Genomic DNA, 25994 nt, shown 5'->3' with positions numbered 1-25994 from the left:
TGAGGTATGATTGGAAGCTAGAAGTTTATCGGTTTAGCATGAGATAGAGAATTAGCATGGTTGCATGGTGTTCTTGTTTGAATAATCTAGGCTTCCTAGGGTGGTAACAAGGTTTCTGATGGCTAGTATGCTCAGAGGAAGGTTATGGAAAACACTAAGGTTGCAGGGGTGATGCTTTCTGGGATTTGTGGCTGTTTGCACTAAGGGAGAGATTTTCCTAGCTTGGTGCAATACAATCCTCCTAACTTTCTAAGCTTTTCTCTCTAGGTTGAGTTCTTGGATCTCCTTTAATGGTTTCTAACCTTCCTTTTGTAGGATAATGACCCCCTTTCTAGTATTCCCAAGAAATCTCTAACATTGGCTTGGTCTTCTTCTTCTTTCTCTTGGTCTCACTATGGCTTTTCTTCTTGTATAAGACAGATATATATCGTTGGTCTCGTAAAGCCTACGTTGGACTTTCTTCCGAGGCGTTGCTTTTCTGGGTCAACTTCCACATGTGTTATTTTTGGTAATGCGTCTCCTGGCTTTCAAGCGTTGATCTTCAGAGTGAGCTAGGAAATGAAAGTCAACTTCTCTCTTCATTAAAATGTCTACTTTGCTAGGCTTTCATGTGAAATTAAGGCTAGGATTTGGTTCCTTCCTAACTAGATTGGTTGGCTTGCTAAGGAAATAAAGAAACTAGGCTGGTTTTCTCTCAAAATTGCCCATGTGAATTACAAAGGTTATTGGCTTAGATCTTTGGGCTCCTAAGCAACCCAAAGTCTTCCATAATCTTGACTCCACGTAGGCCTATTGAACTTCCATAACGATCCACACCACAATTCACTTGGCAATCCCCGAACATGTGACATGGGCTTATTTTAGCATGAATAGTGATTTAAAGTGATAAGGCTTGGCTTGACGTATATGCACGGATTTCCGTAGGCGTAGCGTGATTTCTATTTGGTTTAATAACTGTAGCGTGGCATGATTATAAGTACTCATTTTTTCTCGATTCTATTCCTCTGCATGTGTTTAGGCTTGGTTTGGGGTCTTTTATACGATTGGGTCTTGAGACTTGGTTGGGCTTGCATGTGACATTTTGGGGCGTCAACAGAGTGCAAAGCTTACCATTATCGTCTTCAACCAACAAGAATGAGTTTGGAGAGTGTTTCAGAACGTTCAAGAGTGCAACGCCCTTAACTGCTTTCTCATTCTACAGAGAGAGTGGTTGAAAAAGAGAGACAAAGCGACAGATTGAAGCAAAGTGACTGAATGAGTTTAGTTGGTATTTTTCTTTTTTTTTCTCACGCCAAACGACCCTTAGAAAAATATTGGGCTGTCTGCGAGAAATTATTTTCTCGCTGAATCCTTATTCAACCTCATTAAAATATTTCTCACTATATTTTTGAATAAAACATCGCCATATTTGACACATTTGGGAATACAGGAGTGCCATAGTGGGACTCATTTTCTTGCTAAAAATTTTATTTAGCAAGAAAAGTAATAATTTCCTAGCCAATATTTTGGCGAGAAGAAAAAATAATTCCCACTAAACCTAGAGTAAGATGAAAAAAATTTCCACATTAGCATGGAGATCAAAGTGAGCTCACTTTTTGCTAGAACTCAAAATTTTCCTCGCCAAAGGAACTCTACAGAGAGAAAGATAAGTTTCACACTAAAATGTTTCTAGGTAAATGACCGATTTGTTGTAGTGGGTAGAGATCTTAACATACGGTCTCTCGTTGGAAATACGCTAAGCAAGGTGGTGTTAGGTCGAGGAAGGACTCGAAACTCGAGAACATAAATCTTAAAGATGAGACTCAGCATTCTAGTGTAAGGATTGCTGACCAGAGACAGAGTTGAAACCTTAACTTAAACGAGGAATTTTCAACATAGGACTTGATACTCAATACCTAAAATTAAAAATCTAAATCTCATAGCTACTGTTTAGATTAGATTAGAGTATCGTTCAAATAAAAAAGGGTCAACTATATTTCAATAATTTTCAAAATTTTGTGCCTCTGGCATATTTTCTTTAGGTTGAATCCTGTTCTGTAGATACTTCAATTGTAAACATATTTGGGGTTTTAAGTCAATCAGACAGGTATTTTTAAGGAGTGAAATATCACACCCCTTGCTATTCAAGATACTCTAAATCAAATTAGTACTACGACCTATTGCATTGGCGAATACATTCTCGATGAGCATGAAAACTGGATATGCTAAAAGAGGAACGATATTGTATCACATTATCTCGATGTGAGATATGGTCAGTAAATGTACTAGAAATAGTGTGTTGCTTTTTCTTTTATGGTTTGTGTTGCCTTTCGTGAATACATGCTGTGTGGGTATAGAATTTTTTTTTTTTAAATTTTATACAACGGTATATTTATTCTAAGGGGTGATGAATAAATTGGTAACGAACTCGACATTCATGAGATTCGATACTAAGACGTCTTAATTATTGGTGAAGAACTGTTGGTTTCCTTCTTCCTTCCTCCATTACTCTGCAACTCTGAGATTACATTCTCAGTGATTTCATGCTTTAAATTTAATTGGAAATCGAGCTCATTAGCTTTGAAAACACTAACAAAATCGATTACAACACTCAAGAATCTACGTTGGATTCTTTCTCTCAATTCTGTTATAAAGAGAGCATGAGTAGTGTGTGAAAATAGCCGTTACTAGGCATCACACCTCATCAACATATGGACTACATTGTTGTGGTAAAGGTGGTAATGTCAGAGGAATCATTACTGCGGGGCATAGAGAGGAAAGTCATAAGCGTCTATGTCGTAAAATTGATTTTCGATGAGAGCGGTACCAAATCGAGGTAAAATCTGAATACTAGATATGACCTCAAATAATAGGAGTCAAGGTCGGCCAATGAGACGATAGGGGATAAACTTCATCGTCGAGAGAGAAACAGCCCGAATCACCAGCTAAGGCCCCTAAGACCATCTTCAACCCTTGGCCTAAAACCTAAAATTTTTAGCCCATAAAATTTAGGTTTTAACCCAGAAACAGTTTTTCTATTCAAATCCTTCTGGCCTAAAATTTTAGCTCTAAATTATTAAAAAATGAATTTAGACTAATTTTTTTTCTTAAAGTAACTTTTTTTTTTAAATAAAAAATTATGTAGACAATCTTAATTGAATTTATGAACATTTTCACCTAAAAATATTTAGATTCTGACAAATACTGAAAAATCACTAACCAACACCATGAAACTCGTTAAACACTATGAAAAAAATATGAAACAAATAAAAGATTTTTTTAATTACTTTAGCCATTAGATTTAAATTTGTACTATTAATTTTTTTTTTACTGTTGAATTTCATCAAATTAGATCTTAACCGTTGGATTCAATGAATTTATAAATATAAAACTAAATAAAATATACATATATGGTAGGCCAACCCCACTAATGCTGAGCTAAATTTGACTTTCATTTGAGTTTTAGGTTTTAGGCTACATTTTAGCCTTAGGTTGGGTTGAGTTTTAAAAGGAAATAGAAGTGGAAATTTGAGTTTTAGCCCAAAATTGAAGAAGGCTTAAATGACCGCTCAATGATAAAGGAGGTAGAAGGTAGGAGTGTAGAGACTGCGAGGAGATTTGCCTAGAAGCTAGTCACCAAAATTTTCAAAATTTGAAACCAAAATTTCTACTTTAGAGAGCGTGACCATATTTGAAATATCATATATATGATATCATAAGTTCTTTTTATTTATTTATTTAAGTGAACTTCTTCTTAAAGCTAAAGCCCGCAACACCCACCTCCTCATATCCACTTCTATCGCTTCAGCTTTCTTCCAAACCTTGGGGAAGAACAGCAATGGCAGAGAAATCTGCAGATTTGCCAGAAGAATGCTGGGAATTGATACTTAAACAGCTACTGCTAGACCTAGACCCAGACCACCCCTCTCCCTTCAATTCACTCTCTCTCGTCAGCAAGCAGTTCCTCTCCTTCACCAATCGCCTTCTATCCACTCTCAAACTCAAACGCTCCGATCCAGCACTCCAATCCCTCCTCCCTCGTCTTCTCCGACGGTTCCCTCGTCTCAAACACATCGACCTCGCCAAATTCCATGGCGACATGAACCCAATTCTCCATCAAATTGCGCTCTCTGGGTTGAACCTAGAATCCCTCAACGTTTCCGATCAGGCGACTTTACCCGCGGTTGGTTTAAGATCGTTGGGTTCGAAATTGGAGAATTTGAAGAGTTTGAACTGCTCCAAAATCCGATGTTTTGGGGATTCTGATCTGAATTTGATTGCAGATTCTTTTCCATGCCTTGAAGAGCTTGACATCGGCTGCCCTGATGATGAATATGGTTTTTCCCCAATTGGGATTTCGGATTCCACCCCTATCTCGAGGCCGATATCCGATTCGGGCATTTTATCGCTGTCGAAGAAGCTCAAGAGCCTGAGAAAGATCCACCTTTCTGGTAATAGCTTCATCACTGATAAATCGCTTGTGTGCTTGTCCACCAACTGTTTGTTTTTATGCCAAATTGTGTTGAACTTTTGTCACTTCATAACACTGAATGGCATATCTAAGCTCCTCTGTGACTGTCGCCAATTGAATTATATCTCGGCTAGGAGCCTTTCCCTTGATGTACCACCCCAAGTACCATTCATAAGCTGGAAAGCCTTGTTGGCTATTGATCTTTCGGGTTGGATGATTTCGGATGAATTTCTGGATGCGGTTGCAGAAGCACATTTGCCTCTAAAGCAGCTCATTCTTTCTGGATGTACAAACTATAGTTTTGCTGGAATTCGGGTTTTGTTGAGTGAGTACCAGTCCCTTGAGTACTTAGATCTTGAGTCGGCACATTTTCTCAGAGACAAGGACATGGCCGAGCTATCCCTGTTCCTCCATAGTATCAGATATATTAACCTTAATTATTGCAGTAAGGTGACCGATATCACCTTCTACATCCTCATAACAAGCTGTCTGGTTTTGGATACAATCGAAATGGCAGGAACAGGTATTGGGGATGGAGACATTGAGACGGATTGTAAGGCAAACAATCAAATGAAATCGCTGAACTTGGCTCAAAATAGCTCAATAGACGATGCCTTTTTGACAAGTTTCGCATCTATTTTCCCCAATTTGGAAGTGCTTGATTTGAGCGGCTGTAAGGGAGTATCAGAAGAAGGCATTATGGAAGTACTAAAGAGATGCTCTGAGATCAGGGAATTGAAGATAGATGGTAGAGTGAGGAAGAATCTTTGTTTACTCCTTGAGTTTCAACTTCCGAAGTTGACGGTATTGAAATGGATGCGTTCGGGAATCGATGATGAGGCACTGGCTATGATTGGGAAAAGATGTCCCAGCCTACAGAAATTGAACTTGGCGGGCAGCGGGAGTTTGACATCAGAAGGGGTGAAGGGAGTCGTGAAGAACTGCAAAAGGCTGAGGGAGATAAATTTGTGGCATTGTAAAAATGTCAGTGCTGATATTGTTTCGTGGATGGTTTTCTCTTCGTCGCTGAAGAAAATAGTTCCGCCTCCTGGTTATGTTCATACCGAAAGCCAAAGGAACTTTTTCTTGCTTCATGGGTGCCTTGTTTGTGAGTGAGGAAAGCGAACCACACATGATTTATGGTACTTCTCCTGCAAATAAGACTCAAAATATTGTATTTATGCCTTTTAGGAGTAAAGATGTGTTAAAGGATTGTATTTGTGCAAGTTTAGAGTCTGTTTTACGGATGGTTTTCGCTTCGGAACTGTAATATTCAACCAATTTGCATCCGAACCAATCGAGAATGAATTCAGATCTTTCAATATGCTTAATATAGTGAAACTTAATACATTTATCCCCTAATTTGTAATCCAATTACAAAAATTCTATCCTGTCGGCGAAAAAAGAAACGACCAGAAATCGAATGCAGAAGGAAGTCCGAAACTTGGAGAGAAATAGCAAACAAAAACGAAACGTAGAGATAGAAAATATAACCGAAACTAGCACTGGCCTTCAGTTTCGCTTTTCTTCCCCGCAAAACTGGAAGAAGTAATGGTTGCCCGGGCACGAACCAAAATGCTTGAAGAAACGGAGAAACAGTGTCGACTGGTCTAATTCTTGTTATTTTCCTTGTACCGGAGACCAAGTTTAGAAAGAAACTCTGGCTTGTCCCGGAGACCAAGTTTAGAGAGCACAAGGCAGTAAGAATCCCAGTCAGTTCTTCGAAGATACTTCAATAACCTCTTCCTCTGCTGCACCATCGCTTGAAGACCCTTCAGAGAATGCTTGTCCTACATAAAACAAATATGCAAAGATTTTACATTGAGTAATAAAACAACTTGGCACACATTCGGTATCCTAAAATCCAACACCAGCATATGGTTTTTTACTTTATTGGTCACAAGGAAAACCCTGACGACTCATTCCTTTATTGGGTACAAGGCAGTAATACATATCTCACGACCCATATCTATCGACAGTAGTTTTTGGTCCAGTGAGGTTTAAAGGGAGTACTTAAGGCTAACAATAACTACGATAACAGCTATAAGAGTAATGGGAGGGTGGCAAGTACGTACCACCATGTATGTCGGTGTCTGAGCATTAGATATGTATTTCAAAATGTCTAGTACTCACCTCTGTATTTACAAGAGTGCGGAATTTGGTAAACAGAATCATGAAAAACTTACGAGTGTAAACCCAAACACACCAGCACCTAGATAGTTGCACACTAGTGTCAAAATCTGTTTTCAAGGTCAACTTTCAGAGTAAAAGCTAGGAATAGATACATTGCGTTGATCCACCCAACATGCCGACCATTAACTTTATCTCTAATTACTATGGACTAATAAAACTCCACAAATTATCTCAAACCCAAGTCAAAGTTGTAGCATGTAAATTGTACACTAGAAACAGAAAAGAGTCAAATTGCCTCAAATATTAGCATGACGATAAATTTATGAAATATAAACGTGAAAGCATAAAACAGAAGATTATTGGTTCCACAGAGACCTTTTTGTGTAAAACTGAAGATAGATGCTTGATCTTTGTTGTCAATTGTGCCACTGCAGAGCAACCAAGAAAACAAAACATTAGTTAACCTTCAAATCAAGTGTCAGAAGGGATAAACGTGCTATGTATGTACTAATTTCAGCACAGTTAAACCCTTTATTTTTCCCCAGCAAAAGGAGTGTGGGGTTGAAGATTTTTTCTCTTCAACTCAGTTCTTGGTCATAAACCATTTTAACTCGTTTAACAGCTAAAATAATAAATCCCAGTTTCAACTTGTTCCTTTTCTCCCCTTTTTTGATAAACAAGACAACTTTTTTTTCACATAAAAGTGTCTACTGTTTCTGTCTCTTCGTATACACAAGGAAGCCGTCCGCCAAAGGAAACCTTTCACTGAGCCAGATATAACTAACTGAACCACATAGAAGTAGAGGAAAGTAGACGACAACTCTGAAGCCGAGTATAGCAGAAAGTGGTGAACTGATTCCTAGCATTTTTTCAGCTACAAAGTATTTACCCAAAATGACCTCTTGAAATTTTCAAAGGTGAGGACTCTACCCCACACCAAAGACCAAGCAAAGAACCACTCTGGCAGTATTCAAGCTCAACAAACGGCCCTCGATGAAGAGGATGCATGACAACCAATGTTATTTTTGTAGAATATACGAACGTAAAACACCCTTATTGAACCCCACAGACCATCTAAGTACATATCCAAAACTCTTGAACCTTCACTACATGAATATCCAAAAACATAAAACATTTCTTCCTATTTGTCTGTTTAATTACTTTAGTTAGCTCCATTGATGATGGAAAGGCGCCTAGAATTTTTTATTGTTCTGATGTTTATTTACCAAAAGCAAAAGTAAAGGGGGCTATCACCCGTTAAAATAATAAGAGGACACAACCCTGCGATGCAAACCAGTGTCAACATCTTTGTGTGTAACCCTTCTCACCTTTGTCTTCTCTATGAATAGTATAATGTGATAGCAAAGAATAAATATTTATTTTTTGGATGAATCCAGGGTATCCCCCGCAAGTAGGCGAGGACTAATCCCTCGAGCCAGGTCGGACCCCATTTGGGGGGCAAGCTCTCCCAATGTTGGCTTCTCCATTCACAAGGTTTGAACTCGAGACCTTGTTTAAGGGGAACAAGCTCCTTACCACTTGAACCACCAAGCATTGGTAAAGAATAAATATTATAACAACAACAACAACAGAGTTTTATATAGAAAGAAAACTTTCAAAAGATAACAAAAATGTTATGGATGAAAGGAGATTGAAATATTGTTTGCAAGTAAATTGAAAAACCCAAAAGAAAAAAGGAATTAAATTTCTGGACAATTCAAAAATTAGCTTGAATGTATGTGCCAATGATAAAGATAGAACACTTGGCATGATGGACAAGAAAATCAGAAAAATTCATTATTCTGCAAATAAAAGGTGTAATGAACCCAAAACTAAAACCGATACCTTGAACTCGAGCAGAACCACAATCTGACTCTGACATTTTAAACTCATCTCTAACTTTGGCAAGCTCAAGTTTCAGTTTTTCTGCAGAAGACATGTTATCTGGATGGAAATACTGCATAAACATTTTATTAATATATTAGGCACCAAACTATTGATCAAAATTAACAAAATTTGCAATGTAGAATTATTTCGTGTGAGAATCACAACAATTCAAGCATCTATTAAGTGAAAACCAAAATTTTTCTGAGCTTTCAAACAGATAGCATACAACATGAACCAAATAAGACCTCAAGTGATAACAGACAGTCGTGCATACTATGTGTTGTTATGAAGGCTGATTAATATTGAGGACAACATCATAGCACGTGGTGGCGTAAGGACAATTGAGTATTTGAATTACGTGAATCTTGTGCAAATTCTTAACTGACGTGTAAAGTTAACAGAAAAGCTATACTTGCCTTTTCAACCAAATTTTCCTTTGGAGGTTGCAGCATAAAGTTTGGAGTTCGACCTATATGTGACAAGACATCAATTCTCTGGACTGCTGCAACAACAGAATCAATCAGTAAATTGCAAGATACTCATCCAATAAAATCAATCGCGCAACACAATTTGAAAATTTTGTTGTAGCTTTAGCTGTAAATTAAAAATTTAAAACATACAAACCAACAAACTGAAATTTGTTAATTCACTTTTTTACTTTACATTGTGATAATCCAGCACTTCTATTTGGAAAGAAAACAGAAGATAGAACTTGAGCCAATTCCTGTACCTAGTCCTCGTTTTCAAAATTTTAATCAAACTAGGAAGGAAAGCAAATTAGTTTCAGTTGGGGAAGATCACTATATTTGAAGCACATATAACTTACTCCAAACATGGAAAAATTTCACGCGTAGTATGAAAGCAAGCTTAAACCTATGAATTCTGTAAACAAACAAAACATATAGTACGCAAACAACACAATACTGAAAAATTCAAGTTTATCCCAAATTGTCAGAAACAGAGCACCAGACTAGACTCTACCTTGTCATAAAGCCTGGAGCCATTACAGTCATAACAAACTTTGGAACTAAATCCAAATATAATTTAAAAGGTTCTTGTTCAATAATTAGCAATACGGAATTGTGGCACCTATCTAGCAAGTAGCACAAAAGTTTTTCCAGAAAATGGCTTGTTAAGCTGGAATCTGTTCAATTTCATCCCATTCCATCAGTACAACATCTCAGCAAACAAACTTTTTATTTCAAGAAGTAAACTTTTCAAATAACACAAGACAATAAAGAAATCCAGCACAAAACTGCTCACTTACTCGATGATTTCTTCGCCTTTTCCTGGTCCGTCATCTGCAACTTCACCAAGCTTTCCCTTAAATCCCGGAATGTAAGGTTGCCAATGGCGGCCTGAGTCTCCTTCTCTTCCATCTCCCTCAACTTCATCAGCCTCTCATTTAACTCCTCCAATGAAAACCAGTTTTGCCCCTTCTCGTCCGGCCTCAACTTCCTCAACTTCTCCCCCAACTCTGCATAACTGTACATCTTCACGAAATTCGTCTTCATTTCAATCGAGCCATCTTCTGCATTTTTCTCCTTTCTTAACTCCTTACCGAAAATCGACGATGGCAAAGGAGTGCCAGTCCCACCGATCACATTCGGCTGGTTCGGCTCCAGGCGCAAACTCTCTGTATACCGCGACAATGACAAAGGGTCCTTTCTATCATTTTGCACAATGGGATTCTTTATCTTCCTCAAACTCTCTCGAATCGTATCGAAAGAGAGCTTCCGGTCACTATTGGCATTGCCACCCTCAGCCTTGCCAAGCACATTTCTCTTGTAGAGCTCTTGAAAAGAGATATGCTGTGGAAAACCTGGAGCCGTAGAAGAATGTTGCGAAGCCGCAGGGCCTGATTCGGTGGGGTCCGGCACGGAGGTTCGGCGCCGGTACTCGGAGAGGTTTTTGCGGATTTCTTCCAAGGAAGCAACTTTGGAGGTCCTGGAGGGAGAAGGGTTTGGATATGAGGGGTTTTGAGGAGTGGGTCTTCTCTGTTCCGGCGGCGGCGGCGGTTGTTGCTGCTGTTGATGTTGCCTGAGGCTGGCTTTGACGTCGCTGAAATAGGAAGAGAGAGAGGAAGAGTGAGATTGGGGATTTGGGTCGGTGGGTTCCTTCGGGTCAGATGGGTCCTTTGGGTCAGATGGGTCGGAGGAGGAGGAGGATTTGGTGCAGAACAGGTGGGTGAGAGATGGGTTCGTGAGGTTTCGGTGCCTGGATCTCAGTTGGAGAGCCATTGTTAGCCGAAATGGATGATGGCCTAGGTTTTGGAATTTGAGGAAGACGAAGATGGAGAGGAAGAAAACTACTGGGTTTAGAAGGGTACTTGGGTTTAGGAACCGGTTTTTTGTCGAGGTCGGACCGGGTTTGGCTATGTGGCAGTTTTGAGACTTCCAAAACCATGTGTCATTAACTCAAATTTGGAGGACCAATTACAATCATTTACTTAATACGATGATTATCTAACGGTTAAATATGATATTTTATCTATTTGGCTGCAAATCTGATCGTTAAATAGTAAATGTATAAAGTAAATACAAGTATCTTAGTCCAATATCAACTTTTAATGGGTCAAATGTTGATTATGTAGCGGTGATTTTCAAACTGATTGGATAAAAAACAATGTTTACTCTTTATTTCAAAATTTTAGAATCAAAGTAGATCATTTTTTTCAACTTTAAAATTTTTGAGAATGTTTGAAATCTAAATAATCTTCAATGGTATCTCGAATATCATTCAAAAAGATGCGTAGACTTTCGATGGTCACTCTTGCTTGGGTGTTTGCAACACCACCTTTTTTACTAAGATGCTTTTCTTGGCAGTTTTGTTTGTGGTAAATCTACGGACCTCTTTCAATTTCTGATCGAGATTGACGCGGCATTCGTGGCTAGATAATGGGATTTTCCTTCTTTTAATATCAGCGGTGCTGCTTGGTAGGATTTTTGATGTCTGCTGGGGAAATCGATTCGGTTTGATAGGAAAATACTATTGTGGTGGTGGTAGAAGGGTTTTAGAATTTTCTTTTATTTTGTATCTAGCTTTGGACCCTTGGTTGGGCTCTTTTATGTTAGCTTTAGGTGCCCGTGTTTGTTTTGTTTACAAGTGTATTTGGGGTAAATTAATTTTGGAAAAAAATTGTCCCTTTTTACGGAAATGATTTACTTAAAAAACAAAAAAGAACTCCACAATTAAAATATAAAACTAACTCGTACACATCCGAAGCGAAACGTGCCGCATCACTAACTGACAGACGTCACTATCTTCTAAACCTGCCCCAATTCTTGGTTCTGAAAGATTTTTCAGTGTAACCAGTATACGAGATGATATATCACGTATCATTATACAAATAATATGATATGTGTGCTAAAAAATTAATAATTTAAATAATAAAATTTTCCACTACTTTTATTAAAACACGTAATGTACCATTTATGTTTCTGTCGCAATTAAAAAATTATTCTCACTCACCTCCAGTGCCACCTTCGTCTACCCACACCACAATCCTAACAAATGAACTTTGTGTGTCATCGACTCATCCATCAAAACCATTAACAAAGACAAAAAACATAAAAATAAAAAGGCCACGCGAGGTTGGTCCAGCACTGCCACTTGTTCCCACTGCGATGGCCCACCATAAAATTGAGAAAAAGATCGCCAGAGAAAAAAAAAAGAAAAAAGAAAAAAAAAAAAGAAAAGGGGAAAAGTCCACACAAAGAGGAAGAAGGGGAAGAGTTGTGACCTGTGAGTTTGTTGTTGATGAGAAACACAAGAAAAGAAAGTCGACAAAGCTTCAATTATATTTATATTCTTTCCTTCTTTTCTTCTTTATGCACACAGACAAACCCTCATAAATTTAAAAAGATTTTCTTTCTCCCCTTTTCTCTCTCGCCACCCTCTTCTTCTTCGTCCTCTCTCTCTTTTCAAAAAACCAGGAGAAGCAAAAAACCGTCAGTGAATACACTATGACTTCCCCCGATGACAGTGACGGCGGCTGGGTCAACCTCGCCATGAACGACGAGGCGGCGGTCGTCGACCTTCTTCTCCGCCTCAAGCACTCCGCGCCGCCTCCGCCGTCGAAGCGCAGTAGTATTCACAGCTTTCCGACTTTGCGGTGGTGCGTAAGGCAGCGCCGCTCCAGGAACGTGCCACGTCGCCACCATGCCGACGACGTCGATGCTGAGGACAGAAAGAGCAAGAAGGGTGAGTCGAGCGGCGCCAGGGCCAGCCCCACCACGCCACTTTCCTGGAGCGGTGCCACTTCGGCTGGCGGCGTCGACGGCTCCGAAGAGTCCAGCAAGCTGCTTAAGCCGACCGATGCCGCGAGATCTAAGGTGTGTATATGTCTCTGTCACTGTCACTCATTAGGGTCGGGCCGGGGTTTGGTTCGGTGGCTTTTTTTTTGCTACTTTTTTATCTTAATTTTTGGATTATCTAATTGACGAAACTACCCCTTAGAAGCTAGGGTATTTACACGGGAGAGGAACCCGGCCGTCCGTCTCTTTCTATTTCCGCAGTCTGTTTGTGGAGGGGGCTTCCAACCAGTCGTTGTCCTTTTGACTATTATGCCCTTACGTTGCATTTGCTTGTGGATGCATCGTTGCCGCCGGGGAAAATTCGGTCATTTCGCACACCGTACCGGTTTCTCTGCTCGCCGGTCGTTTGGACTGGGCGCTGTCGTTTTACCATTGTCAACGTCTTCCGTTATTTTCTAGGTTTTGATTTGAGGGTTTTTCAGAGGACGCGATGACGCTTTGACGTTTTTTCACTCGTCTTTTCCGCTCCTGTCACGCTTGTTCCGCTGGAAACCCCAAAATACCCTTCTATGAGTGGCATTTTCGTCATTGAACAAAGTCTCAGCCAACCCCCCAGCACTCCCCTAAGCCCAACCCTCTTCTGTCGGAGTGATGAAATGACGTAATACTTTCTGCCAAAGTCAAACGGTACTTGAAACTTCGAGGGCAATTGGGGAATATAGAAACAGGGTGACCTGCTTTATCGGTGGCGTGCCTTGGTGGCAAAATAGGTCTGCGTGTTGTACTGTTGTGTGGTTTGGTGTGGTGCTGGTAGTGGTTGTGCAGTGAGGGGGAAATCATTGGGTGTGGTCGGCCGCAGTTTGGCGTTTCCTGCAGACGCATGGTAACGACCAAGTCGAATGGGCGCCCTGCGACGTCGTTTATTCCATATGCAGCATTAAAACAAGAATTAACTCACCTATTTTACTTTTCACTCATTTTTTTAACTTTTGATCGTCGAATTAGATGAATTAATGAAAATCAACGAATACAAATTAACAAAAAGTACGTAAAAAGTAAAATTTGATGCGTGGATAGCGTAGCCTTACAAATATTGTTACCAATGGGTACACAGTCCCTCTTACGGAAAGACGAGGTCAAGCTTGGATCCAATGGAAACTCAGTCAAATGGGAAAACTTTTTGTTCGGACTGTCTGTCACGAGATCGTAAGTGACAGCCTGGCATGTTAGCCTGTTTATGCTTTGGTGGGTCCCAAAGGAAGATGTAAAAAAGTGGCTCTTTGGGTGGAGTTGTCTCTCCCAAATTGTTATAAGCTGAATTTTTGTTGCTTGGTGCCCTTTAGGGTTTTCTGTTTTTTTATTTTATTTTATTTTTGGTAGGTTGAATGATTGCAGTAGGCACATTTTTTGGTCGAAAACTGAGACGCGAATTGCTCCAAGAAAGTAACTAAAAAGAGTATGGGAAGTTTACATAATGTGTGGGCTGCTCATTTGAAATTGTCACCATATGTACATAAGTGAAACGCACATTGACATTGTCACGAGAAAGTCATTAAAAAAACCCTTTAAAAGTTCTTTTTGGCCTCGGAGCGGTGCGAGTTTGAATATCTATAGGAATATGCATAATAGAACTCCTTCTAACAACCTATGTGGATTTATTGTTACATGGACTTTGCAGTGGTTTCGATCACTCCGTTTGACATGTGTACCTGGTTATATTTTTTTTCACTTGTAAGCTGTTTGCGGCCTTTTCTATATCCACCGAGCCGGCTAGCTCTGATATGTATTTTTTTTTTTTAACTGTACAACTTGCTGAGTAGTGTTTTGTTTGACTAATTTATTGAGTTGTGTTATGTTCGGTACGTGCAGGTTGCTGTTAGAAATGAATCAACCATCTTCAAGAGGCCAAGAAAGAAGAAGGTAAATATACCGTTACGTATTTGCACTAGTACGATATTCGTGGAAAGTTTATGAAGAAAGTCCAATTAAGTTTATGTATTCTGGCTAATTGAAGTCTTAGCTCAAAGACTCAAACCACAAAAAGTTCTAACTCTTAATGGTAATAAGTATCCGAAAGTCATGAGTAAGATATCTTTACTGAGCAGATCATACTAAAAGCTCTGAACGAGTGACCTTGACGGGGCTTAAACTTGGGACCTCTTTCATTTACAGCGTAAATATCCTCGGAATTACTTACTCAATGGCTGTGTTTCAATAGTTTCTCCTCCCCTGTTCTTTCTTTGGTTTGTTTGTGGTGGTGTGCTGAATATTGTTGGATTCATATGTCATAGCGTAGTGATAAAATCTTGTGGCTGCATGCAGACTTTAGCTGAATTAAAAGAGGAGGAGAGTCTGCTGTTGAAGGAAAGAAGAAATTTGGAAAATGTACGTCTTAAAGATACTACACTATATGTCCCAATATGTCTTCGTGGAGATACCTGGATATTGATTTCTTTAATTTATTCTCTGAGCAGGAATTGGCAACTCTACGCCTCACTGTTGAGAAGCAGAGGGCCACAAATGAAAGCTTGAAAAAAGTGAAGGTGAATGCGCTGTTACTACTCTCTGTAGGCTCTAAATATGTATGCATTTATGATATACCTAAAACTTAGTCCGAAAAGTCGTAACGGAGTGACTATTGTGCGGAAATATATGTGCCTGTTGTGCAATAGCCTTACCTAATAGGATTACAATAAATTTCACTAATAGGATTTTTTATGCGTAATTTGCCAGTTTCTCTCCTTACTATGTATTGTTTAACATGATTCTTTAGCCTTTAGTCATTTCAGAGGAGTGGTTGACGCCTGCATTTTGCGGTCTCTTTTGTGTCGTTAAGATGCAGATGTTGAAAGTTGTAGACTTTTCGTTTCATCCTCTTAGAGTTGCTATCCTGGCAAAACATTTCCCATCCCATTGCACTTAAGTAGGAAGTCCACCTCTGTCAGAATATGTACATATGGACATTATGTGTATATTATGCATCAGTGACCAGCTTGCTCCATGAATTATGATGCAGTGCTTCATCTTTTCTTGAGGGTTGACTTTTTTTATGCATGGATAGTGCAAAATATGGTCTTCTGGGTTTGTAGTTTCCTCCAATAAGAATTGCTTCTTCCATTGAACTACTTGTTTCGTAGCTTATAGAATAAAATAGAAAAAGAAAACTTAACTGTTCACACTCTGTTTGAAAATTCTTGTATTAAGAAATTATCAACATGAAAGTTTGAAGAAATTACTTACTTTTGAGGAGTACATAACTTATGTCGATGATAGCTTAGTGTAGATTTGCTTTTTTAATCATTTGCGAGACGACAAAGAACCAAGTATGCAATCATTTACATTTTCAGGTTACCAGCATGTATAACATGTTTTGTAATATTGGTTTTATCTTTTGGTTACAGCTTGAGTTGCAGTTGCCGCAGACAAAAATGAAGGCTACAACACCTGTATTGTCTGGTGAAGCCATTTGGCACCAACATGAGCAAATAAATGCGGTTGGTGACACTGCTCCAATAATGAAAACAAGTGTTCATTGCAATAACGTTGGCACTTCACAAAGCTCCTGTCCTTCAAATGTTTCTTCCAAGGTACAACAAGAGGTTGGGAGCCGAGACACTGCCTTTTCGCTACCTGATCTAAATCTTCCATTTGGGGAGGACCCTGGCTCCGAGGTTTTATATGGAACGAGCTGAGAAGATTCAGATTTGTACTATTATTCAGTTTTCTAATCACGCGGCGCCAAGATCTGCAGCAGCGTTTAGCTTAATAAGATAGAACTCATCCATCCTACGTTCCTAACGGTATTTTAGGTTGACAAACTGAAAGTGCAAGTATAAAAGCCCGTCTCCTCCGCCGCTTTATGAAGTGAACGCGGCGGATATTATTTTGTTTCTTTATAGATGAAATCACTGAGGGTAGTGTAGAGATCCTAACCCTTAACACATTTTCACATTTCCAGGTTTCTATGTTTTGTCTGAAGTTCTTTGGGAACCCTCCTCCCTGTCCCTTTTTTTTCGTTTATTATAATTTTTTGTGGAAATATTGACTCTAATGTAATCACACTCCATAATACCTTAATTCTCTGTTATTGTCACTCTTGCATTTTATTTTATTTTTCATCATCTTTTCGGGTCCGTTTCCTTGTATAATGGAGTTTTGGACAATGAAGGTTGGAAGTGTAGGCAGAGCTGCTGCTGCCAACCCTGCTAATATTGGTCTGGGAAGAACTCAAATTATGGAGATACGGATTTTCAGGTACCGATTCCGGCGACTTGATGTTGCCATGACGCCATTTCCGTCTTTGGCTGTGTGGAACGGCAGTTGGGTTTCAGAGCTATTTGCAATCGAGAACCTAAAAGACTAACGGCTGCTGGATCAGTTCCTGAAAGGATTATTTCCCAATAATTTTGTTAGTTGTTTTTTTATCTGTAGCCTTCAATCATAGCGATAAAATCGGGTTGGTAATAAACCACTATGGTTACTTCCTTGAGCTGAGAAATAAAGTCCAGGCTTTGGAGTTCCCAGTATCCCCTATCAAACCTAGATGCCTAGAAAAATTGTCGAAGAAGCAAATCAATCAAAACATTCCAAAGCCATATGTACTACCTCAACACAGAGAAATACAAGTTAAGATTTTCAACGTTCCTAGTCTGGGAGAGAGTTCACTCAAACCATTTCCAGCTCCAAACTTACGAGTACCGTTATGTTTGAAGTGTTTAAATTAGGGAGTCTTGGAAAGAGTGATCATTGTCAAGACTAGGTTGTCATCACAATAGTCCTGAATACTCACACTCAAAGACCAAACATTGTGTGATGGTGGTGATGTGTGGTAAGAGATCACTTGCAAGCGCCTAAAGAGTTAATTCGAAAGAGATTGAAGGAGATTCACATCTAGCTTTGAGGATCTATATTGGTACGTTGTTGTGGTTCTGATGTGTAACTTTCCTTGAATAAGCGGTTAAGAAATCACTTGCAAGGGCTCTAAAGAGTTAATTTGAAGGAGATTCATAATTGACATAGATTCACATTTTTATTTGAGGATCCATATTGCTATGTTGCAGCAACGCAACTCGGTACATAAACTACACACCAAATGCATAAGTACGAAAACTTCATGTCGTACCCAGTAAGCGACTGTAACACTATAAATAGAATGGATGGTGATGGGCCTCAGGTGGACAAACATAATTGGCACACAAGATTGTATAGCCCTAGGCAGAAACCAAAAGCTTGGTGCGTTCACCAAGGTCTGGGTGATCAATTGATTAAGCTATATGACTGTTCTGCGAGATTTTTGATTGGGGTGAACATAGGGAATATGATGTTCAATTTCAAACACAAAAGACATGCAATACTTATCCAATCATCACCCATTCCGTAGGAAAACTGAACAACTGCCAAGTCCACTTGTCGTTGAAAGTCGCCTTGGTCTCATTAGCTCATAAGGGGTCGCAAAAGCAAAGTGTGAGCGGATCGTAATTATTTATCTAGTCAAAACATTTTGAAAGTACTAACCCATGCTCTAGAAATCTCATATAGTCAAAACATTTCAAAGAGTGTGTATAAACCAATCAACTCCATCTGCATGTGTTCTAATATCTTAGTGGATAAAGTGTAGGGTTTGCACCCCTACGTCCCGGATTCAAAACTCCCCCTCCTCTTAAATTATTGTAATAGTTTTGAACCCTCCACTCTCTTTAATAATAATTATAAAAAAAAATTCAACTCCATCTGTATGCCGAGAAGCCAACCTGAAATCATTCTGAAACATTGGACAATAAACCTTGACTTGCAAGATTAATTTGAGTTTTATTACAATTCAGTCTACGAACTTGAAATAATTAATTTCAAGCAACTTTACAAATGTTAAAAAAACAAACGGGTAACAAATTAATCTACAACAACAATAACAATCAAGTCTTATCCCACTAAATGAGGAAAATATAAATCCACAACCATATAAATATTATGCAAAACACTAACACATTAGAATCCCTTTCGGATGCTAAAATTTTCTGCTTCTTTCAGAAGCGCGGTCAAGAAAATGTCGCTTGACTCACTTCTATAGGGTAACTGGCATGACACGACCTGCAGGATGGGCATTAATTCTGGGTACAGTGGTAGACCTTGTGTGGTAGTCTGCACGTGGTTTAACTAAGAAACCATCTGGATTGCCGAAAGTTGAGCTGATGACGCCTTCTTCAACATTCCTTTCCGCTGTTTAACCACCTGGATATGATGACCATTGGCTTCTGATGCTTGTGGCTGTGCTACAAAACGATGGAGCAAGAGCTTTTCAGCTGTCAACCTTTCCCGAGGTCTCCGGGCAAAGCAACTCTTCAGGAAATCTCTAGCCTCGCTTGAGATCTCAGCAGGGCTATTGGGAGTTAATTCAAAAGAAGCCATGTCCAAGAACTCGACAAGTTCACATGGGAGCTTGCCGGTTAGCATTTGAAGTACAATACAACCCAGGGACCATACATCAATTGACGTCTCATCCTGTGCATTATCAGTCCAAGCACATGCGTCTGCATACATGGGATTGCCTTTCCATCGACTCCTTCTCTTAGCCAATCCTAAATCTGCAACCTTGGCTACCAAGTTAGCAGTACTAACATTAGACGCGGTCGTACTAGGCATAAGAAGAATGTTTTCCGGCGTCAAATCGCAGTGAACATAACCACACTTGTGTATGTGCTTAAGCCCTTCAAGAATTGTCCTCGTGTAGTGCTTAACATCGGATTCAGGCAATCCCTTACCGTTGGATTTCTTGATCAAACCGTCAAGGCTTCCTCCTGTGGCAAATTCCAGCAACAAGTTGTAGACCATGTCACCCTTGTCAGTGGTTGTGATCTCTTCACCAAAGCGCTCGATAACAAAGGGGCAACCCTTGATCTCAAAGAGAACCTCCGCTTCATGCTGAATAGGATCTGAAGTAGAAACCTCCGCCGATTTAACCGCCATCACAGCAGGCAAATCAAACATACTGCGAAACTTGCTCGTTCTTGGTTTCTTGGGAGTGGCAAGAAACACAGACCCAAAGCTTCCTTCTCCAATCATCTCCCCTCTTAACCAGTGCACTCCATGATTCTTTTGTCCCTTTTCTAATTGTTCTTGAGCCTTTCGTTTCATGATTCTTCTTCACAACTTCTTATTTCTTTGTTTTCTTCACAAGAAATAAGGTGATGCCGCTCGTCTGTAATTGTTTCTTAGAATCGCGACTTGCTTGTTTGTTCTCTCTCTCTCTCTCTCTCTCTCTCTCTCTCTATATATATATATATAGATAATAGCAACATGCATAGTAGGGTTCAAGAGATATGTATAATAAAGTTTTTGTATATAACTGTCAGGTTTAATGTTTAGCAATCTGGATTTGTCACGTGAATGACAAGTTACTAGGTAAAAGGTATAATACTTTCAAAACAGTTTCTTCTCAAGTGTGTTTAATTTGACTCTGGAAACTACATCCATACAGCTAAGCAAAGAGTAATGACTTGAATTTAGGGAAATTATCTCAACTTCCACTACTACTTGGATATGAAGCTACGGGCAAATACAATGGCAATACTGAGTTAGGGTTTAAAGTCGCATCTTTCTTGGATATTCCTCCAAGTTCAGCCGTCGCCTCCACAAAGCTTCCAGTTTCCACTAGTATGTTCTCACACTTTGATTTGGGTTCCACATCTTCCACTAGACGTTACATCAACCGCCTATTATAATTTACAATACCCAGTATTATTTCCGCTCCTTTTTACCATTCTACCCATTTTTGGAAGATATTTTATAAAAAGAAAATATCCTACTTTTTCTAAAAAACAGAAGAAAAAAAAATGAAAAGAAAAGAAAGGGGAGGAGATCCATATCCTATGCACACAAAATTTTAATTTTTTTAATTGTCCAGCCGTAACAAACCCCCTTATCCTTGTTTACCAGCACCCGTGCCCAGCGCGTGTCCTTCCTCACAATTTTTTTTATTTCAAAAAATAAAGACAACTGGTGGCAAGCAAAATCTTATAAAAAATCACATAACCACAACCACCACTGCCAGCGGCCGTGCCCAGCGCATGTCCTCCTTCACTTTTTTTTTTGCCCAGCGCATGTCCTCCTTCACATTTTTTTTTTCTTTCAAAAAATAGAGACAACAGGTGGCAAGAAAAATGTTAAAAAAAATCACATCACCACAACCACCACTGCCCAAAGGCAACAAACCCACCTTCAATTTCAAATTGTTGAAAGATGAGAGGCAAAGATGGAGAGGAACGATTGGTTGGGGCTCGGTTAGTTAGTTTTTTAATTTTTAATTTTATATCAATTGACTTGATTAGTTCATAAAAAAAATTATTTATTTTTATAACAAACAATATTATCTACACTAAGGGGAGGAGATATGCTTAGCCTCATAATGAACTAGTAATTATATGGTTTAAACTCACATTTGGCAATAATCAAACATAAAACCTCTCACTTACAAATGAAAGAGGAAAACCACTAGATCGTAATACTAAGTAACTATAAAAAAAATTATTTAGAAAAAAGGTATTTTAGAATCATACAAATTTTTATTCCAATTCAAACGAATTATAAACAATTTATTTTCAATCAGTACCATTTCTACTCCAATTTCAAAAAACTGTAATAACAGTTTTAATGGAAATTTGGATTTAAAATCTCCTTTATTCAATTCATCTACAATCCAATTCCACCTATTTTTAAACAAGGCATCAAGCCTAAGTTGATACTTCTTTTTGGGTGTGAGGATAAAGGCGGATCGGAAGTCCTTCAGCGGGCACGGGCAATGGATTAACAACAATCGTCTCGTCCGCTACAACTTTCTCAAATGTGAACCTTTTCACCAAGTTGTGCATGAACACTAGTATTGCCAATCTTGCGTACTCTTTGCCGGGGCACATCCGTACGCCTCCACCGAATGGAACATATGTGTATGGTGCTGGTCCGCTTCCTTCAAATCTTGACGGGTCGAATTTCTCCGGCTCGGGGAAATAAGCCTCGTTCTTGTGCGTTGAGGTTGCACTCCAATATAACTTCCACCCTTTTGGAATGTATAAACCATGAAACATGAAGTCGGTCAAGGGTTCCCTCCAGCCTCCTTGAACAGGTGAAGACATTCTCAGCACTTCGGAAGCTACATTCCATGAGTATTTCATCTTCTTAAGGTCATCCCAGTTCAGTAACTTCCCTGGACTTTTTGAATTTGCAATCTCCATTTGTTCTGTTAAGTATAAGACAATTTTGCGCTGTTAGTCCACCACACTCGACTAATAAATGCATATGTGTTGCCATTTAAAATTATTTCAATAAATATTCTTATTTGCTTACTTGGAAATTCATGTGTACCTCTGTCTTTTCCTAGGAAAAGGCAATCTCTAAAAGATGTGAATGTCACACCTCACATTATATTATATAAAATAAGTGGACAACAGCATCATTAGTATATTATAGACTTAGAATAATAATAATAATAAATTTATATCTTAAATCATTTTGTGACACCACGACTCTCCTAGAGATTGGGAGTGCGAGAGAATAAAACTAAAAATCTTATTTTTAAAAGGAAAATTAATGGAAAGTTCAATTTTTTTTAGATTAATGAAAAATAACAAATAAATGTGTAAGTAAATGATATTAGAAAAGATAAAAATATGATTTTTTGTTAAAAGTGAATAGTACCAAAAGTGTTTCGTTAAAATTCTCATTTTTAAAGGGGTGTGATATCCACACACATCTTTTTACTTTTCTCACACTTTTTTAGTTTTCGACCGTCGGATCGGATGAATTGAAGAAAATCAACGAACATAAATTAACAAGGGGTGTGTGAGAAGTAAAAAATGGTGTGTGGATAGCACATCCCTTTTTAAATGCTTGAAAAACTGAGCTCATATGATCCATTGGCTTTCTAGAGACACGCGGCTCCTTTCCTATTTAAGTTATATCACGTAGGGCTCAAATCCATCGACTTTCCTATATATGTATACAAAAGCGAATACTATCAACAGGATCAAACTTTAATTGGTTTTTCACCTTCTCTTGATTGTACTTGTAGCTATATAAAAATTTCATTAAATTTTCCTTCAATAATATCAAAATTTCTGTTTACAAACAAAATGATACTGTATATATTGAATTATGGGAAAAGAGATTCGAACACAGAATTTCGAGTATAAATAAAAATAGGGTTCTTTAGATATAGACATTTGCAATTCTTATTTCCTAGATAAAAATTCATCTAATTTTAAACATCTAAATTTGAAAAAGACTACCAAATAGAAAAGTAATTGACATATTATTACAAAATATTTACAACTTGTGCCACAATATTCAAATCAAATCATTAAATATTATTACTTACCTTAATTATAACGAACAAATAATTATTGCACATACTATTACCCCTAACATATATAAATTATATATATACATAAATTCATTCAAAAGTATATCATACTACTAAAAGTTCAATATACATATAATTTACTTATATGTATATAGTACTACTATACGTTCAAATATATGCCCAGTACTAACATATATGTTAACAAATTATTATATGTAATTGATTTACCTATTTGTAAATTTATGATTAGAAATAATATATTTTGTAGGTAAATTAGTATTAAATAAAATAATGTTGCTTTATTATGTAGGTAAATTATTTTGCATATATTGGGTTTGTTTATTATGTAGGTAAATTATTTTTCATGTATTTTACATAGATAGGGTAAATTATTTTGAGCAATATAACATTTTAAAATTTTAATAGTAGGTGCACTATTTGAATCAAATAACATTTTTTTAGGTAAATTATTTTGCATGAAATTTTACATATATTAGTCATTTTTTTATATATGCGTGTGAAATAATTTACCTATATTAATATGTAAAATATAATTTTAGTGACTTAATTAAGAATGTCAATATATTAGACATGTTTTATTGTTATTATATATTAGGCAATGAATTTGTAACAAATGTTTTTTTAGTAAAATTATTAATTCTCCCTTATAATTTGCATGGCATTAATTGTGTACATCAGACATTCAAATAGGGGTATTTTAGGCATCCACAAAATTTTAAATGTGTTAAGTCAAACATATTTAATAAATTTGCTGATGTGGAATCGAGTAAATGAGTTTTATTTGAGTAAACAACTTATTTCGGTTTTATGCGGAGAAAATTAAGTTTTAAGGACTAAAGTTATATTTTCAGATAAAAATATGATACATGTGACTAAAATGGATAGTATTTGACAAATATGTTGACAGTTTTTTTGGTCAGAATATGTTGACAGTTGGTTACCGTTGTAGACTGCATCATAGACATGAGGAAGCTCGGCAAGATACTTGACAATGAAAGCGCAGGTAGCGCTAGTCGTTTCATGGCCAGCAATCAACAACCCATTAATCCAATCAGCAATTTCCAATTCCGTCGCGGACGTTCCGTTCTCATCGCACGTTAACAGCATGTGTGACAATATGTCTTGTGTTGGGGAGGCCTTGCCCTCTGCCAAATCAATCTTCCTCTGCTTAATTATCTTATGCAGCTTGTCCCTGATGAATTTGGAGGACTTTATGGCAGTATGAAATGGGGTCCCTGGGAAGTCAATCGGCATTGATATGATTCCGGCGTTCAACAGATGGATTGAATGACCGATTTCTTCCATTTCCTTTGGGTTCTCAAGGCTCAGAAACAGGCGTACAGCAAGACCAAAGGTGTAGCTATATTCATGTACGTAACACACATTATATATCATATAAAAACCAAATATTCGTACGTCCAAGCTTTATATGGGGTTTTTGAAATTTCATTCTTTGAAAAATTGAAAAAGAATTAGAACATGGTGTTCTAATTCAAATTCATATTATATATTGTTTTAATATTTAATGAGTGTTATTTACTTAAGCATTGTTTAACATGTTTAATTTTTATTGGTGACACATCACATGGTTTACAGATGTGGTCTAAAAAGTTAGTCTACTTAGCATTATTCATAATTTTTAGCTTCATTATTCATATCCCTATCCGAAATATATGGAATTGATCTATAAATGTACATATGTGTTATCAAACTATAAATCTTGCGATGTTAATCCATTATCGTCATATTTTAATGTGAATCTAAATAGTAAATTTTTGTTGAGATTGAGATTCACAAAAGTCTACCAGAAAGAAAATATATAAATTAATAAATTTCTTGATGTACACAATAGTTGGACTTACTCGTTAGTGAGGGGGAAGGCTTGAACTTGGTTTTTATTTTCCCAAGCATCAGCAAAGTGTGTACGGGCACTAGTGTCCATGATGCCGATGTATCGTTGCAAAACCTCAGGCTTCATGAACTTCGGAATCAACTTTCTAAACTTCTTTTTAGAAGTTTCAGTGGAAGAAGGGAAGACCTTTTGGATCGAGCTGGGATACCAAACAGCGACAAGCTTGTTCTCGTTGGAGAACAAGAACTTGTTGCAAGCCGCACCGCAGAAGATGGCAGCTTGCTCCCCAAAGAGGGAGGTCTTGAAGACTTGGGAGGAAAATTTGGTTATTCGGTCGAAGAAGAACTTTTCAGGTTGGCCTTTCCATCCAGAAGCCAAGAACTTAAAGCTCTCTCCGATCACGGGGTAGCCCACATTTCCTGGCGGGAGGTTTTCGCTAGTGAATTGGGATCTGTGCCTATATAAGAGGACAACTAGAGAGAGGGAGACGAAGGAAACTGAGGTAGCCCAGAACAATGGGTTGAGAAAGAAATAATGCTCCTCCATTTTTCTTTTTGTTGTTTAAGCAGAGCCCCAGTTTGTTAATCTGAATGTTTCAGTTTGTAACTCATGATATTTTATAGGCGGTTTACGTGAGAATGACAGATCATATTAGGCAGTCTTTGATGGTGCAGTCGTGCAGGCCATAATATTAGGCAGTCTTTGATGGTGCAGTCGTGCAGGCCAGTCTACGTAGTAGTAGTTTTGAAGGTTCTTGTTGGTAAGAGCTCTAGCGCGCCAAACACCCACGAAAGGTTCTCCCAAAAAAATAAATAAAAAAACACCCAAGAAAGACTCCGGAGAGTCGATCGGCGTCTGAAAAGATTACAGCCTACGTATGAAAAAAAAAAAATGACGAAGATATGTAACATCATTATTATCCACCTATGAAAAAGATTCGAGACATTTGACACAATTATCTCCGTATGAAAAATATTTATCATCCTTATCCACCACTAACAAAGATACAAAAATTGAACATCATTGTCTACTTTTAGTAGTTAT

The 25994-nt window shown here is 38.0% G+C and overlaps 5 protein-coding genes across 6 annotated transcripts; 2 read left to right on the top strand and 3 right to left on the bottom strand.

Moving 5' to 3' along the window:
* The first annotated feature begins 3722 nt into the window (after positions 1-3722).
* On the top strand, positions 3723-5774 carry LOC126610736 (uncharacterized). Its single transcript, XM_050278852.1, has one exon. It carries the CDS (start codon positions 3818-3820, stop codon positions 5564-5566), a length of 1749 nt encoding a protein of 582 aa, XP_050134809.1. The 5' UTR covers positions 3723-3817; the 3' UTR covers positions 5567-5774.
* LOC126610737 (uncharacterized) lies at positions 5751-10800 on the bottom strand. Of its 2 annotated transcripts, none has more exons than XM_050278853.1 (5): positions 9738-10800; positions 8887-8972; positions 8429-8540; positions 6959-7011; positions 5751-6240 (listed from the first exon to the last, which is right to left on the bottom strand). In XM_050278853.1, the coding sequence occupies exons 1-5, from the start codon at positions 10708-10710 to the stop codon at positions 6061-6063; spliced, it is 1404 nt and encodes a 467-aa protein (XP_050134810.1). In that variant the 5' UTR covers positions 10711-10800; the 3' UTR covers positions 5751-6060. The 2 variants fall into 2 exon arrangements, with proteins under 2 accessions (XP_050134810.1, XP_050134811.1); XM_050278854.1 differs by having other exon boundaries at positions 8887-8969.
* A 1412-nt stretch (positions 10801-12212) lies between these two features.
* On the top strand, positions 12213-16819 carry LOC126609558 (uncharacterized). The gene is made up of 5 exons (XM_050277404.1): positions 12213-12804; positions 14596-14646; positions 15049-15111; positions 15201-15269; positions 16128-16819. Exons 1-5 carry the CDS (start codon positions 12436-12438, stop codon positions 16416-16418), a joined length of 843 nt encoding a protein of 280 aa, XP_050133361.1. The 5' UTR covers positions 12213-12435; the 3' UTR covers positions 16419-16819.
* Positions 16820-18509: 1690 nt separating this feature from the next.
* On the bottom strand, positions 18510-19895 carry LOC126612359 (mitogen-activated protein kinase kinase kinase 20-like). Its single transcript, XM_050280755.1, has one exon. It carries the CDS (start codon positions 19855-19857, stop codon positions 18880-18882), a length of 978 nt encoding a protein of 325 aa, XP_050136712.1. The 5' UTR covers positions 19858-19895; the 3' UTR covers positions 18510-18879.
* Positions 19896-21262: 1367 nt separating this feature from the next.
* LOC126610146 (beta-amyrin 28-monooxygenase-like) lies at positions 21263-25532 on the bottom strand. Its single transcript, XM_050278130.1, has 3 exons — positions 24961-25532; positions 24040-24458; positions 21263-21955 (listed from the first exon to the last, which is right to left on the bottom strand). The coding sequence occupies exons 1-3, from the start codon at positions 25494-25496 to the stop codon at positions 21453-21455; spliced, it is 1458 nt and encodes a 485-aa protein (XP_050134087.1). The 5' UTR covers positions 25497-25532; the 3' UTR covers positions 21263-21452.
* Positions 25533-25994: the final 462 nt, after the last annotated feature.

This window comes from Malus sylvestris, chromosome 17, assembly GCF_916048215.2.
Source record: "Malus sylvestris chromosome 17, drMalSylv7.2, whole genome shotgun sequence".
Classification (NCBI taxonomy): Eukaryota; Viridiplantae; Streptophyta; class Magnoliopsida; order Rosales; family Rosaceae; genus Malus; species Malus sylvestris.
This window is presented reverse-complemented; position numbering and strand designations above follow the sequence as displayed.

Bases quoted from the DNA above. Each gene is read 5' to 3' on its own strand.
- LOC126610736 (XM_050278852.1), top strand. From the start codon at position 3,818: ATGGCAGAGAAATCTGCAGATTTGCCAGAAGAATGCTGGGAATTGATA.
- LOC126610737 (XM_050278853.1), bottom strand. From the start codon at position 10,710: ATGGCTCTCCAACTGAGATCCAGGCACCGAAACCTCACGAACCCATCT. The intron at 8,541-8,886 runs GCAAGTATAGCT...ATGTTTATGCAG, and splicing joins AGGAAAATTTGGTTGAAAAG to TATTTCCATCCAGATAACAT. The intron at 7,012-8,428 runs GTATCGGTTTTA...GTTGCTCTGCAG, and splicing joins TGGTTCTGCTCGAGTTCAAG to TGGCACAATTGACAACAAAG.
- LOC126609558 (XM_050277404.1), top strand. From the start codon at position 12,436: ATGACTTCCCCCGATGACAGTGACGGCGGCTGGGTCAACCTCGCCATG. The intron at 12,805-14,595 runs GTGTGTATATGT...CGGTACGTGCAG, and splicing joins CCGATGCCGCGAGATCTAAG to GTTGCTGTTAGAAATGAATC. The intron at 15,112-15,200 runs GTACGTCTTAAA...TTCTCTGAGCAG, and splicing joins AAAGAAGAAATTTGGAAAAT to GAATTGGCAACTCTACGCCT.
- LOC126612359 (XM_050280755.1), bottom strand. From the start codon at position 19,857: ATGAAACGAAAGGCTCAAGAACAATTAGAAAAGGGACAAAAGAATCAT.
- LOC126610146 (XM_050278130.1), bottom strand. From the start codon at position 25,496: ATGGAGGAGCATTATTTCTTTCTCAACCCATTGTTCTGGGCTACCTCA. The intron at 24,459-24,960 runs GTAAGTCCAACT...ACATGAATATAG, and splicing joins GCCTTCCCCCTCACTAACGA to CTACACCTTTGGTCTTGCTG. The intron at 21,956-24,039 runs GTAACCAACTGT...TATACTTAACAG, and splicing joins CTATGATGCAGTCTACAACG to AACAAATGGAGATTGCAAAT.